The 17637-nt window shown below is 46.7% G+C and overlaps 3 protein-coding genes across 4 annotated transcripts; 1 reads left to right on the forward strand and 2 right to left on the reverse strand.

The window, feature by feature from the left end:
* Nucleotides 1-107: 107 nt before the first annotated feature.
* On the reverse strand, nucleotides 108-4660 carry ybx1 (Y box binding protein 1). Of its 2 annotated transcripts, none has more exons than XM_076163334.1 (8): nucleotides 4385-4660; nucleotides 2640-2703; nucleotides 2354-2387; nucleotides 2171-2260; nucleotides 1795-2070; nucleotides 1356-1441; nucleotides 799-1088; nucleotides 108-442 (listed from the first exon to the last, which is right to left on the reverse strand). In XM_076163334.1, exons 1-7 carry the CDS (start codon nucleotides 4488-4490, stop codon nucleotides 845-847), a joined length of 900 nt encoding a protein of 299 aa, XP_076019449.1. In that variant the 5' UTR covers nucleotides 4491-4660; the 3' UTR covers nucleotides 108-442; nucleotides 799-844. The 2 variants fall into 2 exon arrangements, with proteins under 2 accessions (XP_076019449.1, XP_076019448.1); XM_076163333.1 differs by having other exon boundaries at nucleotides 4355-4660.
* A 2107-nt stretch (nucleotides 4661-6767) lies between these two features.
* On the reverse strand, nucleotides 6768-17122 carry ppih (peptidylprolyl isomerase H (cyclophilin H)). The gene is made up of 9 exons (XM_076163402.1): nucleotides 16922-17122; nucleotides 9464-9528; nucleotides 9282-9305; nucleotides 8783-8827; nucleotides 8564-8606; nucleotides 7982-8074; nucleotides 7702-7789; nucleotides 7561-7601; nucleotides 6768-7177 (listed from the first exon to the last, which is right to left on the reverse strand). The coding sequence occupies exons 1-9, from the start codon at nucleotides 16985-16987 to the stop codon at nucleotides 7109-7111; spliced, it is 534 nt and encodes a 177-aa protein (XP_076019517.1). The 5' UTR covers nucleotides 16988-17122; the 3' UTR covers nucleotides 6768-7108.
* LOC143010844 (putative G-protein coupled receptor 160) lies at nucleotides 12360-14680 on the forward strand. Its single transcript, XM_076163400.1, has 2 exons — nucleotides 12360-12496; nucleotides 13424-14680. Exon 2 carries the CDS (start codon nucleotides 13465-13467, stop codon nucleotides 14563-14565), a length of 1101 nt encoding a protein of 366 aa, XP_076019515.1. The 5' UTR covers nucleotides 12360-12496; nucleotides 13424-13464; the 3' UTR covers nucleotides 14566-14680.
* Nucleotides 17123-17637: the final 515 nt, after the last annotated feature.

Raw genomic sequence — 17637 nt, forward strand, 5'->3', positions numbered from 1 at the left:
TGAATTGTCTGCTCGTGCCAAACGAGTGGATGTTCTCATGTGGATGTCCTCATGTTCCGCTCGGCACACTTGAATCATAAAATAAAGACGAGACTCAGGACACGGGCTGGTTTCTGAACTTTTATTTGAGCTTGCATTTTGTTAAAATGTTTGAATACATAAAAAGTTATTTAAAAATGTCAAACTGACCAGATATCAAATTTCTTTTTCTTTAAAAACGTTTTGGTGTACAAACTTAGGACCGATTTAGAAAAACATTTGCTGTTTCCCCAAAACTTTTGTAGCTGTCACATAAAAATAATGGAAAAAAACAGGTCTGCATAGATTCTGCAGGCAATCGGTGGTAAATCTGGTCAAATGCATGGTGCAAGCTTGTGACGGTCGTCAAGTCAAATCTGTTTATTGCTCAGATCTTTGATGTTTCTTCTTGTTGACAAAAAAACTGCAAGGAAAAAGAGAGAAAATGAGTCCAAGGTTCATCTGAATTCAGCATTATCAAACAATCAAACAGTGTTACTCAGAGGAGCTGACTCATGGCACTGAGACGTCAGACAGCAGGAAATGAATCCAAAGTCAACAGCTGCTGCTCATTCTTAAGCCAGATAACAGAGTGGACTCTGCTCTTACACACTCTGATATCTTTGCGTCGCTGAGAGGCAAATGTAGTTTTACTAAAGAAATGTGAAGCGACAGAGCAGCTTTCGGACAAACATGCTGCAGAGTTAACTTGAACTAGCTACATTACATTGAGATCACATTCTGTGGCTTGACTTCAGTCTGAATGAACCTCAGACTCACCCGGACGATGGTAAAAGATGGTAGGTGCCGGTGGGCAGGTTGTTTCCTACTCAGCCCCACCCTGCTGGGCCTCGGGAGCGGACGTTTTCTCTGTGGATGGTTCGCCTCCTGCTTTGGGCTCCTTGGCTTCCTGACCGGGTTTGCCTCCAGTCTGTGGGCGTCTGCGGCGGTAGTTAAAGTTGCGGCGGTAGCGTCGCTGGCGGGGCTGTTGGTTCTGACCACCTTCGCCGCCCTGATTCTCCTTGTCCTCCTCGCCGTCCCGCACCGGTCTGGGACGTGGTGGACCCCTGCTAATTATCAGAAAAGGCAAACTTGACGGTGTGCAGAGTGATTGCTTAAGATCCACAATGGCTAACGGCCACAGAGATCAGAAGCAAAGTAACAAAAAGGGCTTAAAATGTTCAAAATAAGCCCAACATGTATGTTCAGCTATAGTTTGAGGTTAGGCTGCAATAAGAGGAGAGCTTGAGCACAGACTGGTGTGTTGCTCTCCTGTTGTTGCAGCCCTGCATCAATGATGCCAACATGCAAACGCTGGTCTAAACGCTGGTCTGAACCTTGGTCTGAAGCCTCTGTAGTAGTTCTGCCTCACTGGTTTGTTGCCCTGGTCTGGACCTCCCTGGTTTTCATCACTTTCACCTGCCTGAAAGCAAGAAAGGTACCATTAGCCAACACATACAAACACACAATGTCCACTGAGGCCCAAGAAACTGTAGGAAGCTGTAAATTTTCCCTTAACTGTCAGGGGTCTGGTCGTGTTGCTTCAAGTGACTGAGCTGAGGTTCAGGGCCTATTTGGGTCGGTCAACTTGAAAAATATACACCAATACGGCAAAATGTGTTGGGTTCCATGTGACAACGTGTCAGGGGTCCATCGGATTACATGGCCCCTGGGTGCCAGTGTCAGGATTGTCGATGGCCCTCTGACTGCATACCTCAGTCATCTCTGTGTGGTGTGTTGGTGTACGGGGGGCTGGAGGCCGTAGCGTCTACGTACAAAGTATGGGGGGTAGCGCCGTCTGCCAGGGTAAGCGGGCCTGCGTTGCTGTGTCTCTCCCTCGGGGACGCTCTCTCCCCCGTCGCGGTTGTTGTTCTTCTCACGACCGACGGGTGGCTCGCCTTCGCCATCGCTCTGGTAGTTCTCTGGATAGTCTCCGGCACGAGGTGGGCCCCTCCTCCGGGGGTAACGCCTGTAGCGGTTCCTGTCAGCGGCGTACTTGCTTCCCTGGACTGCGACGCCTCCCGGGCCAGTGACATTTGCTGCCTCCGCTCCCTGTGGACAGCGTGATCGTTTTAACATGAGCCATGAGAGGTCCGGATCATCAAACTGCTCCTCCACATGCAACCATCTAGTTCATAAGCGCTCGGCTCACCTTCTCCCCCTCGACTACGTCAAACTCCACAGTTTCTCCATCTCCAACACTGCGAAGGTATTTCCTCGGATTGTTCTTTTTGATGGCTGTCTGAAATTACAAATGTAAAGATGAGACCTGTCCAAAATATTCATTATCCATATTGTTGTTTTTTAATGGTCAATAACAAGTGTGGCCCCTTACCTGGTGTACAAATACGTCCTCTTTCGTATCATTCCTGAACAAGAAGAAGCAGCCTTCAGTAACATTTAGTTAGCAGCATCGCACTCAACTCACTGACAGCAGGTGAGCCAGCAAGTGTTTAAGGACTTATTAAGTACTGCATGTTATAACAGCATGGACACCAGCAGATAAATCGTCTGGTCAGCTTTGTGACATATTAAGACCATAATAGGATTGGGAAGGCCCCCACCACACACACATACGGATAGATAATGGCTGTATCTCAGGGAGGAGAGGGTCTACTCACCTATTGATGAAACCGTATCCATTCCTGACGTTGAACCATTTCACTGTACCCAGGACTTTTGTTGCTGTAACAAAACACCATAAAAAGATCTTGAGTTTCATTCATTAAAATAACTATTATTGCATAATTATTGTGACAACACACTGACAGGCCATGCGGGGGGAGGAGGAGATGACGAACTGAAGGGGTCAAATAACGACAGATGATGAAAAACTGACCAAGGCTGCAGATAACGAGTTATATTTAACCCACAACTGTGTGTTAAATATAACCGATGCTCTGTCAGCTGCAGACTGAGGCATGAACCAGAAACGAGTCATGACGGCACCATTTCAGGTCTCCGTGTCCTTATAAACCACGTTACACACACACACATGGTGAGACGCGCACGGTGACGGCACAGTTGTACTCTGCGGCTCCGGCCACGCCGAGACCCACTGGCCCGTTTTACGCGGCCTGCTACGTGCGTGAGCGGACACACGTGGTGCTGTCGTGCCCGGAGACGTTAGCGAGGCTCCCGTCCCGCAGGCTCGTTAGCATAGCGCGGTGGCTAACGGGCTCAACCATGTGGTTGGACCCGAGCCAGCAAGCGGAAACTACCACAATCACTTACATACGAACTAAATCAATCGACCCATGTATGAATAGGCAGCGAAACATGTTCCAACAACCGTAACGCACAGCACGCACACGTGAAGTAACGAGATAAATCAGTGGAATCTTGAGGCGGACATTTTGGGTGGCCCCTTCAGCCATGTAAATAGCCACCGTTAGCTATGTTGGCTAACGCAGCCTCTTTAGCGTCGGGGCTAATGTCGCCTGTAAGTAGGCCGCGGAGAGACGCACTAAATACGAGAAAAATACACCATGGACCTCCATCTTCAAGCTTTAACATTGTTTAAAGCACATATAACGGTTTCATATCGCGTACCGGGTCAAATCTTCTATGTTAGCTGGTTTTCCTCTCTCACAGACAGCGCAGCGCGAACAAAGAAGACGGCCGGTGGCTAGCAGCTAACACTGCCATGCTAGCAGCTAACAGCACCATGCTAGCGGAGCGGCGTGAGACAACTCCGCTCTCCCACTCACGCTGCCATGTTCGGTGAGGGAATTCACACACGGTGCTAATCGATTCGGTGATTACCGACTTCACGCGGCCCTATCACGGTACATCGGAGGCGCTTATAGTGTTAAGAGAAACCCGGAACCAGGAACGACTTTAACGGCCCGCATGTGACGGCCGGTGGGTCGAAGGAGGGAAGGAAGGCTGCCTGTCGCCTGGAGGCCCGGGAGACTAACCGGCTAATATACACGCAAACTGAGGGTTCAGCGTTACATCTCGGAGACTGGATGAGATTATCACAAGACTTTAAACACAATGGAGAGTGCACAGTAAAACAGTGTCAACGCTATTAAACACATTTTGTCACAAGTTAGTCATTTCCCCCACTCAAAGAAGTTCAATGACAGCGGCATTCATTTAGTTAACGTATTCAAGCGTTTGGCAACTCAAGACAGTCTCGCTTATTTTCGTGGGTAAAACATCAGAAACTATACATATTTCGTTATAACCCGTTTTCATATTAACGTTGATTAACCAGCTTCACGTTATCACCATTAGCGTTCAAGCTACCCGTTAGCATCCCCAGTGACTCGCTTGTTAACATCAGTAACCAACACTCATGATAACGAACATGGCTAAGTAGTTAGCTCACTTCCAGTTAGATCACTTCCAGTAATCTCACCGATGACCTTCTTATCCGCCGCGGAAGCTGCGGCTGCCGGGCTGGATGGGCTCTCCACATCGTCAGCAGGCTGCGGCGGCTGTTGTGTCTCGGCCTCGCTGCTCATGGTGACTTCTGGTTGGTAATGGCTTCTGCCGGCGGCGGCTTTCTGCTGTGTTTCCCGGTGCTAGATGGTAACCTGGGCCGGCGGTGGTGGGGGCTACTGCCTTCGGGCTCTCTGCTTTCCTCTCTCCGCTCCCGTTGCCGATCGAACTGGGCAGAAAGAGAAACTGTGCCGGGGAATGTTCCCTGTCGGCGGTCCGCCCAACGACTCCTCGCATTGGTGGAGGATGTTGAGCGGCAGACACAACACTCCGCCATTGGCTTAAGGAAGTGTCACTCTCTCCGCAGAGCCCAGCCGCCTGGAGCTGATTGGCTGGACACCGTGTACCTGCTCTTCGTTACCGCCCACGCCGAGGCACAAACCAGACATGCCGGAGAGAAACAGCCGGGACACGTTCAGGGACAGACTGTCTGCTTACCCGCACTGTTTCCCCGAATGACTTCTCAGTAATTAAAATAATATTACATTCTTTGTCTCGAATAAATATCGTGACCCACTTACAAAATGCCTCTTAATTCAATTCACACAGTTCTCTTTGTTTGTGGGCTCCTTTATTCCAATGCTGTGTTTAACTGCACTTGAACGTGGTGGTAATCATGGCTGCTGTCAATATCAAACGCTCTCTAAACACCGTCACCTCATGTGCACTCACAGCATCTCTGCGCAGGGGGGTGATCCATATTAAGGGAAGGAATTGAATTGATTCACTGCGTTCCTGCTGTAATAGTTGCAGTGCGCCGTGCATAACACCTTGAAAGGTCAATCCAGTGCAGCATCCTGAGTGTTGTCAGCAGCCTATAGGCTCCTTTACAGCAGCAATGCAACACCTGCACACCAACAACTCTGCTCATTAACACCTAGCACAGACAATTGCTAGCAAGCACTGCAGTTGTAAAGCTCCTTAATAATTTGCCTGTTTGGGATAGGCTTAACTGTAATCATTAAGCTCCTGAACTGTTTAAATGATATCACACTTGTTTATAGTATGAAATTACCGGGGATTACTGTGAGGATATTTCAATTGTTGTCTGCCTTACATTTTGTCAATGGTCTCCCAGATAATTACACCTCTTGAACTACAAAGATACAGAAAAACACTCACAATCCGTGTGTAATAACATATCATTTGACTTTTCATTATCAAATCAATCTGCTCACAGAACAAAGCTCAGTTATTATCCTCTATAAATTCACAAACGCCACTTCCAGACAGACCCAGACTGAGTGCGAGACAACCCCACCACAGCCCCTCCACCAATTGTCATGTTAATGCTCCACTGGCACTGTTTAGGAGCGCTGGTTGATGTGTGAAGAGCTCGCCGTTAATGGCCCAGCACCATTCCCCCACACAAAGATGGGCTTTAGCATTGACCCCAGAAAGCCTCCCCACGAACAGACCCCCCCCCCCCTCCTCCCTCCTCCCATTCTAGAAAAAAAAAGGAGGAAAAAAGCCTCTTCCTGCCTCCATAAGAACAGAGCCTCCATCTGAAAGGATTCTTTTGTGCCAAGAGAACGACGTCCAAGGCAGAGCGAGAGAGAGGCTGTGGGTGGGGGAGGGGGTCTGTGGGTCGGATTTGTATGGATGGCTGGGAGAAGAAGAGGTAGACATAAGTTCAGCAGAGGATCGCTTGGCACAGGATAGAGCCCTCCGGAGAAACTCAAATGCCTTTCTCCATGGAGTGTTTCCCCCCTGTGGAACACGAGGACGAGGCTCTGTTTGTGTATCGCCCGTGCAGACTGAACATTCCTGCAGAATTCCAAACTGATCGGTTCAATTGTTTAGAAGACGGAAAGGAAAAACATCACACATACACACACGCACACTCCAGGGGTCTGGTTAACATGGAGGGGAAACCGCAGTGCTGAAATCACACTCATCTAACTGAAACCCTCCGCATGACACTGCTGGGTACACAATGTTCTTTCAGCATGACGTTAATCAGAGCAGGCTCCAGACCGTCGTGGATGTGTGACTTGTTTCTTAAACACAATTAACAGACAAAAATGTGCTAGACATATTTCAATGTTTTTGTAACTGCTTGTAGTTTGTCTTAATGTCTTGAATTTATATTAAAATGTGTATATTTTGGCTTCACTGTCAATGTCAAATCCAACTACACAATTTAAGCACTTCCGTCATTTGTCAAAACTGCCATTTACACACGGTTAACATCTTTCTAAAATACACAAGATCTTCTACCAAGAGTTTACATAAATGTTTAAAGATTTATTGATCATAAATGTTATACAAAGTGAGACTGAAGTGTGAAGAATGGAATGTAAACTTAAAAAACGGTCAGATTTTATTCATCTTTCATGACAGGATGCACAATTCCATTTGAAACGAACATGTTAAACAAAGTCAGTCATTAGTGAAAAACTCAGCTTGGGATGTTAATCATCTCATTTCTGATTTCTGCACCCGTTAACCTGGGACCAGACACAACAAACTCAATACATAATCATTAACAACAATCACAAAGAAGGATCATTCAGATGAATCTCACGGTCAGTTGAGTCACTTATTGTGGTCCATGTTTGTTGTGGGGAAACTAAAAAGCAACGGGACAGTGATGCACGCGTGGCGACGAAGCTGCTGCTGCTGCTGCGAGGTAATGCCGTTACATCTCCCCGCACTGAGTGACGAGGATGGGGAGCTTGGGTTTGGCGTTGGGTCCCGTTGGAACGTTCTGCAAGAAAAGTAAGACAACATTCAACTCTGAGACATCAACATGAACATAACACACAACTTTAAAGAGGAATTATTACTGAGATGTGACCAAAGTAGTAGTAGTAGTGTACTTTCTTTGTCTTTCTCCCAATTAATCACATTCTGTTCATTCTTCTTCTATAATAATACTGCTGTGTAACATTTCTCAATCGTTTGATAAGGGAAGCTTTTGAGGACAAATTTGTCATCAAAACACAAACCCCTTTTCAATGAACTTGTCAGTGCAGCTTTATTTCCCTCCAACAAGCACAATGCAAACATTTGAAAGGAGGTCAATCACTGAAGTGGCACATTTTGACCAGCAGAGGGCAGAAAAGCACAGAGCTGAGAACGACTTCTTACCTCAATTTTTCTAATGATCAGCAAACCTTCGATCACTTTACCTGCAACAGTCACAAATGAGACGCTCAGGTTATGATGGAATGATCCGGACATACGGACAAATATTACATACAAACTGACTGAAGTATCATTCTAACTCACCAAACACCACGTGCTTTCCATCTAACCAGTCACATTTGCTGCAGGTGATGAAAAACTGACATCCGTTGGTTCCTGGGCCGCTGTTTGCCTGAGAAGTGTGTGAAGAGTGTGAGTTTACCTTCACATTGAATGGATTCATGATTTCTAAAAGGTCTTTATTTCCTGGTTTTTAGTCTTTAGTCTTAATATCTTAAGCCCGGCCCCTGCGTCTGCTCAGGTTGTAGTAGTTACGTGAAAGTAATTGAACACACACACACACACACACACACTCCACACTCACCATGGACAGAAGCCCGGCGCCACCATGCGTCACTTTGAAGTTCTCATCTGCAAACGGACCTCTGTAGATGCTGCAGATACCTGTGCCGTCGCCCTGCACACACACACAAACGGTTCATGAGGTCTTCATACAGCAGTCATTTTGATGTAATTCACCACATGCCCACCAAGTGGCGCAGGGTGACAAGTCATTTCCTACTGCTGAATTCAGGAGACTATGGGCACTAAAACCCAGTTTAGGTGCTTCAAGAAAGGGTTAAAAATGCAGTAAATTACACACCAGACATCTCACCTACTATACAACACTTCCTTCATTTAGATTATCACAATATAGATCTTCACACCTCCATCTAAATTCATGGATTTGACCCACAAGCGCCACATGTCTGCTTTTACTCAAAAACAATCAAACCAATTCAACAGATTGAAGCTCAATTCCTCTATTGGACCATTCAGAGTGCTCACATCAGGTTAACCTCATGGTGAACAGGTAACCATTAGAGGTGTAGGTGTGTCTAGGTGTGTCTGTGTGTGTGTGTGTGTGTGTGTGTGTGTGTGTGTGTGTGTGCGTGTGTGTACTCACGTTCACAAAGTCCCCTCCTTGTATCATAAAGTCTTTGATCACCCTGCCAATGAGAGATAAACATTGCATTTACATTCAATAGGAGGTTTCATAGACACACACATATTATCTGTATAAGAGGACGGGTGACTCTTGCAATTTGACTCGACAAAGAGGCGAATTGGGGCATTTAATTCCCCTCATTAATCTGGTTGGCCTCTGGAGGGTTCTGGTCCGTACCTGTGGAACGTGCAGCCTTTGAATCCAATGGGGACGCCGTCTTTCCTGTGGGATGCGTGAGACAAATGAAGTTAGTAAACAACGCACCTGTTCCATATTCTGATTTGCATCGGCTACAAAGCATAGAGCAGAGATGCGCACACACACACACACACACACACCTTATCTGTAGTTTAAACAAGATTAACATGCAAGAGATTTTGTAGCAACAGAGGTTTATATTTGATCAAATACACAACTTTCTGTCCCGTTGTAGTTTCAACTTCACGGTGTCTACATGTACAACAACAAAGACTGATTGTCTCGCTCCTGAGAATGGGCACTGAGGCAGCTTCTGAGCTTGAGGCGAGGTAAACAGTGACACGCTCCTACGCTAACATGACGTGACGGCCCAGAGCCATGTAGAATGAAGGGGACCTGTGTGTGTGTGTGTGTGTGTGTGTGTGTGTGTGTGTGTGTGTGTGTGTGTGTGTGTGTGCGCGCGCACGGGGTCGCCCACCTGAACTCTCCTGTGCAGAACTGCCTGTAAACAAAGACAAAACTCAAGTTAGGGGAGATTTGCATGAAGTTTACATGATAACACAATATCTCTAATGGTCTATGATGAATATCTGTATGGAGAGAGGTGTTGTCGTGACTACACGCCCACTCTGCAGGTCATTACGCTGATTTGCTCCTTACCGAAAATTCTCTGCCGTCTTTGGAACGACGTCGGCGAACAGCTCGACCTTCATCCGCCCGACATCCTGAAAACAATTGGGGTGGAAGCGTTTTATAAAACAGCAGAGAGTGAAGATGCATTACCATGAAAGATATGGCAGTTCGGCCTGCAGGCAAAACACAAGGGGTTGTTTAACCACGGACACAGCTCACCTGATCCAGACTAACCTGTCTAGCTGCATGGCCTGTCGCCCCTTTGCACCTCAAAGACGCGACCTACAAATTAAAGCTGCTAGGACTCAGGGCCTGAGAGTGTGTGTGTGTGTGTGTGTGTGTGTGTGTGTGTGTGTGTGTGTGTGTGTGTGTGTGTGTGTGTGTGTGTGTGTGTGTGTGTGTGTGTGTGTGAGTGCAGCATGACTCATTTGTCACCTCTTGTGTAAATGTAAACAGCTTTAAACCAGCAACCTGCAGGCCTTTTGGCTCTGACATCTGGGTTGTTGTCGGTTTGGCCCGAGGATCACAGGACTTCACCCATCAACATTTACCACCCAAACTCTTCCCATCAACCATGAAACTTAAAACTGGTTTCTTGTTTCTCTTCAAGGTCCATGTGAACGTCCTTGTGGTTTCATCCACCATTATGCCATGACTTTGGGCGTCGTAATAGCAGTTTGGTTGAACCAGCTGGTGGCGCTTCAGGATGTAACGGTTGCTATGCTACAGCTCCCGCCGCCCGCCGGTGCAAGGGTTTTCCACGTGTGTTCCTGTCTTTGCATTTCCTCTGAAGCTTCCTACACTACACCCTGGTATTTAACTTCCTTCACCAGCCCCATTGTATATGGCTGGTAGGAAGATTTACTGCATTCTCAACATTACAAAGTTCTACATTTCAGAATAATGCAGACCTTTGTCATCTGATTTATTATCTGCTCTTACAGATAAACATACAAATGTATCTCTAAACCCCAGGGAGCGGAGTGTGTGGCGGATATGACACAAAACAGATCAGGAACTTTCTGTTCTCGGTTAAAACAAAACCAGGATGTGACGAAAAGGCCTCTTCGTCAACGAGGAAGACTCTAAATTCATCTGGACAATAAAAGACGTCTTCTGCTTGATTGCCAAGTGGTTATAGAATGCATAATGCAGCGCAGGGAGCCAGAGGTTACTGGGATCTTTATGCAACACGTTTGGACATACAATCCTCTGTGGGCTTTGTGTTCCATATACTGTGTGTGTGTGTGTGTGTGTGTGTGTGTGTGTGTGTGTGTGTGTGTGTGTGTGTGTGTGTGTGTGTGTGTTGGTTCAGCAGTATGGGTGTCACTCAGGCCTGTAACGACCCCGAGGAGTGAACAAGCGGAAAACAGAAGACTGAGGCGTACGTATCACTGGCTGTTACAATAACGTACGTACGTGTGTGTGTGTGTGTGTGTGTGTGGGTGTGTGAAACAAAGCTGCTGCTGTAAAACGAGGCCCTCACCACACAGCTTTGCCTAACCTCCCTGCGCTCGTGTCAAACTGCCTCTGGACGCGTTCGCAGTCTTTATTTTCTTTATCTGTGCGACAACAAAACCAAACCAAACGAAACGGCTGAGGAGAAAGAAACACCGACCGCCAAGCGTTTCCCTGAAGCCGGGACTTCCACTGAAACTGGGCCTCAGACAGGTAAGACGCCTCTGTGTGATCATTAACTTCATCTGACTACACGGGCGCGGCGTCAAGGCTAACACTCCTGTATAAATAATTTAACTCTTTTCACAATGGAGGAATAACGGTGTCACATGTGAGAGATTGTGTCGAGGAACTGAAAGGAAACGAGGCGACCACGAGCAGCGAGCGCAGAGGCGTCGGTGTCAGGTGCTCCGCTCGCTCCGTTCTACCAGACGACGCCATTGTTTGGTTGCCTCACGGCCAAAGGATACAAAGTCCCAGCCAGCACGGAAGTGGACCCACAAGCAAACAGCGGTGTGAGTGATCACACCCTGAGCAAACGCGGCGAGCAAACACGGCAGACAGACCGGAGCAGAGATGGGACGAGTGTGTAGATGGACGGAGTGTGCAGCAGAGATGGACGGAGTGTGTGAGGGCAGAGGGTAAGCCAACGTTGCGTACGGCGAACAGAGGGGAGAGGCGTTACAAATACACACTTCGGAGTGTACAGTAAACAAAGGTGGTGTTTGTGTGTGTGTACTGTGTAACTGACACACACACACACACACACGTTGACTTGATCAAATTAACTGACAATCGACTTGCTCAGGTGATCAGACGGGTCAACACAGCTACATTATTCACAGCTGGTATCAATTAATCAATCAATCAATCACCCACTCACTCAGTCTCTGGATTCAACACTTTGAGACCTGATTGGTTTACAGCTGATTGATACTATTCTCCCTCTATCCTAATCTGGATTCAATGTGACTTCCTGCTCGTGTGTGAGCTTCCAGCAGGTCTCATGTCTGACACACACACACACACACACACACACACACACACACACACACACACACACACACACACACACACACACACACACACACACACACACACACACACACACACACACACACACACAGCACCTCTAATTCCCACTGAACTGAGATTCCTTTCTTTCCTTAAAACAAAAAACTTATTTACAAATTCCACTCAGTGTGTTAAGTGTGTTAGACAAACAGAGGGAGAGAGGCGTTCCTCCCTGGTGATGATGTCGTGACAGGGTCCAGTTTCAACAACAGCTATTGTTGTAGCACATCCAGCAGAACCCGCAAATCAAGCAGCCATCATCTCTGCGGCACCTGAGACACCTCCTCTCACACACAGACACACACACACAAACAATAGGAGGGGCGGAGTCATAACCAGGAAGCTTGCCTGAAAGGGTGAAGCTCCACCTGACAACAGCCACACACACACACACACGCTTGCACACCTTGCCTGTTGGGACCCTGAAGGCAGCACGCAGCGCCTCTGGAGTCTGGCTTTACAAAGCGGGAGCAGGATCTGGATTCTCTGTGGGAACATGCTGGACTGAGACCAAGCCTGGACGTCAAGGTAGTTTTGGTTTGACTTCTTCAACCCGTGTGCGCTCGCAGCTCTGAGGCTGTTTGTTCTAAACCTGTTTACACCTGTGATGAGTTATAATTAGAGCTGCAGGAAGCCGGAGACAGGGAAGTCACAGAAGCCAAACACGCCTCAGCTGCAAAGGGAAATTAGACTTCATGTTTAAACGCGCTCAGTGTGGCTCTGAGATACTGAACGTCACGTGTGCGGAGCTTTAGTCAAATGCGTGTGTTCCTCGTTTGTTTATTCTTTCAAATGCAGATAGAATCTAGAATCTAAATAGAACACATCATCTCTGTTTAAAGAGTCACTTCACCCAAACCAACAGGCTGGGCTGATCATCTGGCCAAGAGATAAGATTGAGGCGTCACAAATCTGATTAGTGATTAAAAGAACATAACTCAAAGTGAGCTTGTGACTATTGAAGCGAGCAAACCTGAAATCCGGTGTAACAAGTCTGTGTTAAACCAACACAACAAGGAGGAGAACGCAGTGACCGACACAGACTTCCACGCCGTGTTTGGAGCAAAGCGCCGCCCTTCACTAGACTCATTTCGTGCAGACAGAATCGCATAGAATCTCCTCCTGCCCGGCTCAGGCTCGCTTTGAAGACGACGACGGGGGGGGGGGCAAACTCCCCCACAAGCAGGAAGTGAGGAATGTTGACGAGTTGTAGCAAGAAAAGGCAACAAGAGTGGAGGAAGAGCAGTAAATGAATCCACAGCGTGTCTGACTGTCGGTTCTTTAGGTGGAGCTTTGTCCGTGTCTGGCATGTGATCCCCTCACAGTTTCTCCTCTGGTTGCTTTGAGGCTCAACAGATGACTGTGGCCTGTAAACATACGTGTTTGTTATCTGGGACATGTGACCGCTCCCACGGCTGTATACCTAACCAGCGTTTCCTCTCATCTTCTTCACAGCACTTCCTGGGTCTTTGAGACGCCGACGCTGATAAGCCTAAATGTTGCCCGAACATCCGTCGCCTCAGGGACCGCCCGCTGTCAAAATGCTGGCCATCATCGAGCAATGGACAGAGACAGGCTGTCACATGGACAACACCAGACAGTACCTGCTGCTGGTGCTGGTGAAGGCGGGCCTGGACGCCGCCGTCTTGTATCTGTGCCTGCGGAAGCTCTACTCGTCCTTCATCAGCATATGCAGCCTGTCCATCTTTCTGGCCGACGTGCTGATGGCGATTTCATTGGCGGCGGTGTGGTTTCTGGGGCCTCGACACACTCCCGTGTCGCTCTGCTTCCTCCTGACCACCGCCTCGGCCATATATGCCGCCGTGCCGCTGCCCGTGCTCTCCTTCGCTCTGCTGGACTACTTCTTAGGAGACACCTGCATGGGCAACAAGCGCAGCTGCTGCAGAGCGCTGAGGAACATTGCCCTGACCGCGCTGGTGTGGACGGTTGCCGTCATTTACGCTTCTGACTCGGTGAAGCCCGAGCTGATGGAAATTTACTACTCCAGCGGGACGAAGGCTCTGGTGTGTGAAGTCCAGGAATCCACGCTGATCATCGACTTTGTTTTAGGGCTTTTTTTAATCGTATTTTGCACTCTGCTGCCATATGGCTGCTCCATTGTTCAGTGGATGAAAGAGGCTGAAAGGTTGTCCAGCCAGAGGGAGGAACCTCAGGAGAACCAGAAGAGCGACCTGCTGTTCATCGCCACCGCCGACCCAGAGACAAAGGTGGGAGAACTTCCCCTGGCGCTCCGGGTCAACGGAGAGCGCCCGTGGCTGTGGCTCAGCATGGTGCTCTGCTTCAGCTCCGTCTGGCTTCCCTACCTGGTCATATCGGTGACCTGTCTGGTCTTGGGCTTCGGCGTGCCTGCCTACCTCTCCGTCAACCTGCTGTGGTTTGAGTGCACCAACAGTGTGCTGGTGGGCCTGATGTTCTGGATGAAGAGCGACAGGCTGGGGCCGTACAGTAACCTCCCAGAGAACGTGTGCCCGTGGAACGTTTACTGGCACCTGAGCAAAGGGGCGCGCATGCAGCCGCTCCCCACCGCCGTGTTCAACCCGTCCAGGGAGAAGAGGAGCACACTCTACTACATATGAGGGAATGCACACACTGACTTGGTCCATTTAGGCCTCTAAAGCAGACTTAAAACGCAACTATAAGAGAAGCACAGGGACTGACAGGATGAGCACACGAAGGACTAAACAGTGTAGTCACCTGGCAACGTTCTGGGTTCATCTCATGTCCCATAGGTTCAGACTACAGGGAAATGCATGTTACGGCAAGTGGGTTCATAAAACACTTAACTATAACTTCCTTTCCTACATTTCTACTCTTTCAGAGACAACATCCAGGGTCAATGGTTTGTCTTTATTGTCTAAAAGGGGAAACTAACACTCCTCACTGCTTTCCACACATGAAGTAAACGCTGCAGATGTGGCGTAACTTTAACACATTAGCTGAATGTAACTTAAACTTGTCGGCCTCAATGGAACAGAATGAGTGCGACCACGTGTGAGGACAGCAGGATTCAGGCAGGTCAAACTTTTTTAGTCCCTGTAAAGTAGAAACCTTTTGCTTAAACCGTGAAAATCTGTTCTCCTGAGGCCAAAGCATGAAACCAAAGTGGAATCAGAGCAGACTGTCTGAATCCTGCTGCTGCTCCCACCGCCGCCATGACGCACCGCCTCCTCCACCTAATGGTGCCACCGCAAAACAAGGTCTAACCTCAGCCTGTTGCGCTGTAAGGATTTAAAGCCAGAAATTTATGCAATGCGGCTCCTACAAGTTCTCACCGGTTCATCTTGACAGGCCGGTCCCCTCCCATGTAATCACATCTATGGGTGCAGCCGTTCATTTGTGTTCAGACTCCTATAGCTGCACAATGTTTGACACATGCTGAACATACTGTTCACATTACAGCCACACAGATACTTGATCAGAGACGGCACTCGTGTCAACGCTTATCTTATCAGCCGTTATTGAAATGGATCAGTTTAATGACGCAGAGTAGGTGGACTCATCTATTAATGGCTTCAGTCATAGTGAAGGAAAAACATTTTGGCTCCGGTTTGTCAAATATGAGGCTTGGCTGCTTTTCATTGTCTCACTTAAGTATAAACATCCTGACGACAAAACAATACAATTGAAGATGTAATCTCGGGATTTCAAAACCAGTGAGGAGCAACTACAGTTAGTTACTGCATCGGTTGCCATTTTGTATGTACAATGTGTTTTATCCTGCTTTGCTTCTACAGTTTTTATAAATCAGGGAGATGGTTGCCAGAAACAGATAATTTTATTTCAAATTAAATATTTCTTCTTAAATATCAACAGCACATGGCCATGGTCATGGTCAGGCTCTAGTGCGTCTCTCTGCAATGGATGCAAGTGTAAACTAGGGAACCGTCTCCACACTGTCACCACATTTACCAAACCACCAGCTGCATACGTGCATCCTGTAGATAACGCGGGAGCACATTCATGTTTATATGAAGGTAGATTTATCTCAGGGAAAATCTTATCAAATCTCTCTATATACCATTGGAATGAGAGAAGGAAATGATGGGATTAAATAAATCTGTATATTTGAAGAAAATTAGCTTTTGTGTCCTTTATGAACCTTTCCTTGTATAATTTGGTGTAACTGCTGGAAAATGTTTCATGTATTTTCACTGGATTAAATAAACTGAATATGTCAAACATATAATATATCCAAATATGTGGATTTTGTTCCTGTCTCTTGGAGTGAAGCCGTATCAAAGACTGCAGCAACAGTATTTGTCCAAACGTGATTCAAAAAGAACAAAATTCAAGACAAAGACCAAAACTCTATTAAAAAAAAATCATGAGAGATCTCAGATCCAGTGTGAAAATTATTGTAAAAGGAACTTGTAGACAAAAGTCGCGCCTGTATTTCACAAACTTCAAAGACACTCACACTACAAAAATAGTAAAGACTATCTTGTTCCTATTATTGATCAAGTTCGGTTAGTCTGGATCAGTGCTGCGGAGCTACACAGCAGCGCCCCCTGGTGTATAAAACAGATAGTGGCCATGGTAATAACTTCAAAGACGAATGTACAATTTTCTGCAGCTGTTGACTACATTTAAAATACAATAACTCGCGTCATTATATTACAAGAGCGACTCCTTTTGTGTGTCTTTGTTCAGGACGCGCGTATCACTCAACTTTTTACTCAAATGTATCAACTTCCTGACGTCTATAGGTGAATGAGTGAACGAACTGAGCGGTACAGGAGCTGCATCAAGACTTAGGAGCTCGAGTCCGTTTGTACATTCAATGGGGCGTTTTAGGAGCACAAATATTTTCATATTGGTAAAAAAGTAGTTAAAATCCCGCCGACGTACGTAGTGTAAGTTAAGAGTGAACATGTCGAGATATGCTAACATTAGCCGCGCCAGTTGGTACTAGCAGCTTCTTTCATTACTCACCTGCCCTCCGATAGTGATGTCGAAGAAAATAACGGGGTTGCTGGGGTTTGATGCTTGAACGGACATAGTTACTCTTTCAAAGCTTTTAAAAACAAAATTCCACACGCTGTAATGACGTTTAAACACTCAAATTAGCATCCACCAAATGTGCTCTGAGGATGACCGAGATGCTACGACTCTCGACGAGGGACAAAAACTTTCAAAATGCGTGTTAAATGTTGCCGTCTAGTGGCGGTAGGTAGTATTACATGTAGTATTTATTCTTCAATCTCCCTTTCTGCTGTTGATCTGTTCTCCTGCGTGGGTCAGTTTTATGTTCCTGTGATTCTGGGATGTATACTTTACATATTTTTGTTTACAGTTTTCCTCTGTAAGCAAAATGTATGTAATACAGCAGAAATGTGCAATGAACAATCAGCAAAGAATCAGATACATCTGTTTTGACATCAAGGATTTTAAAAGTTTTTTTTTTTTTTTACTAATTAAGAACAAAAATCTTTGAAAATCTTATTTTACTTAAAAATAAACAAAGTCCACTTTCTTAAATCAACTTTAAATAATTCTGTAATAAATATAGTCTCTACATAAATATTTTTGAGAAGTGCTTTTACTTCCTCCAAAATAAAAGTATTTCTGTCCATTGATGGAGCGATGCCCCGTCTATATATTCACTTATTCCAGCTGAAAGCTTACCTACATATAAAATCAACCAGACA

The sequence above is a fragment of the Genypterus blacodes genome, unplaced genomic scaffold (genome assembly GCF_046128005.1).
Source record: "Genypterus blacodes isolate CSIRO-AG114 ecotype Tasmania unplaced genomic scaffold, CSIRO-AGI_Gbla_v1 ptg000131l_1, whole genome shotgun sequence".
NCBI classification, from domain to species: Eukaryota; Metazoa; Chordata; class Actinopteri; order Ophidiiformes; family Ophidiidae; genus Genypterus; species Genypterus blacodes.

Excerpts from the sequence above, each read along its gene's own strand:
- ybx1 (XM_076163333.1), bottom strand. The coding sequence starts at position 4,490 with ATGAGCAGCGAGGCCGAGACACAACAGCCGCCGCAGCCTGCTGACGAT. Across the intron at positions 2,388-2,639 it reads GGATACGGTTTCATCAATAG|GAATGATACGAAAGAGGACG; the intron begins GTGAGTAGACCC and ends CTTCTTGTTCAG. Across the intron at positions 1,442-1,794 it reads GGCGCTACCCCCCATACTTT|GCAGGTGAAAGTGATGAAAA; the intron begins GTACGTAGACGC and ends TCTTGCTTTCAG.
- LOC143010844 (XM_076163400.1), top strand. The coding sequence starts at position 13,465 with ATGTTGCCCGAACATCCGTCGCCTCAGGGACCGCCCGCTGTCAAAATG.
- ppih (XM_076163402.1), bottom strand. The coding sequence starts at position 16,987 with ATGTCCGTTCAAGCATCAAACCCCAGCAACCCCGTTATTTTCTTCGAC. Across the intron at positions 9,306-9,463 it reads AAGACGGCAGAGAATTTTCG|GCAGTTCTGCACAGGAGAGT; the intron begins GTAAGGAGCAAA and ends CTTTGTTTACAG. Across the intron at positions 7,602-7,701 it reads TGGAAAGCACGTGGTGTTTG|GTAAAGTGATCGAAGGTTTG; the intron begins GTGAGTTAGAAT and ends TGACTGTTGCAG.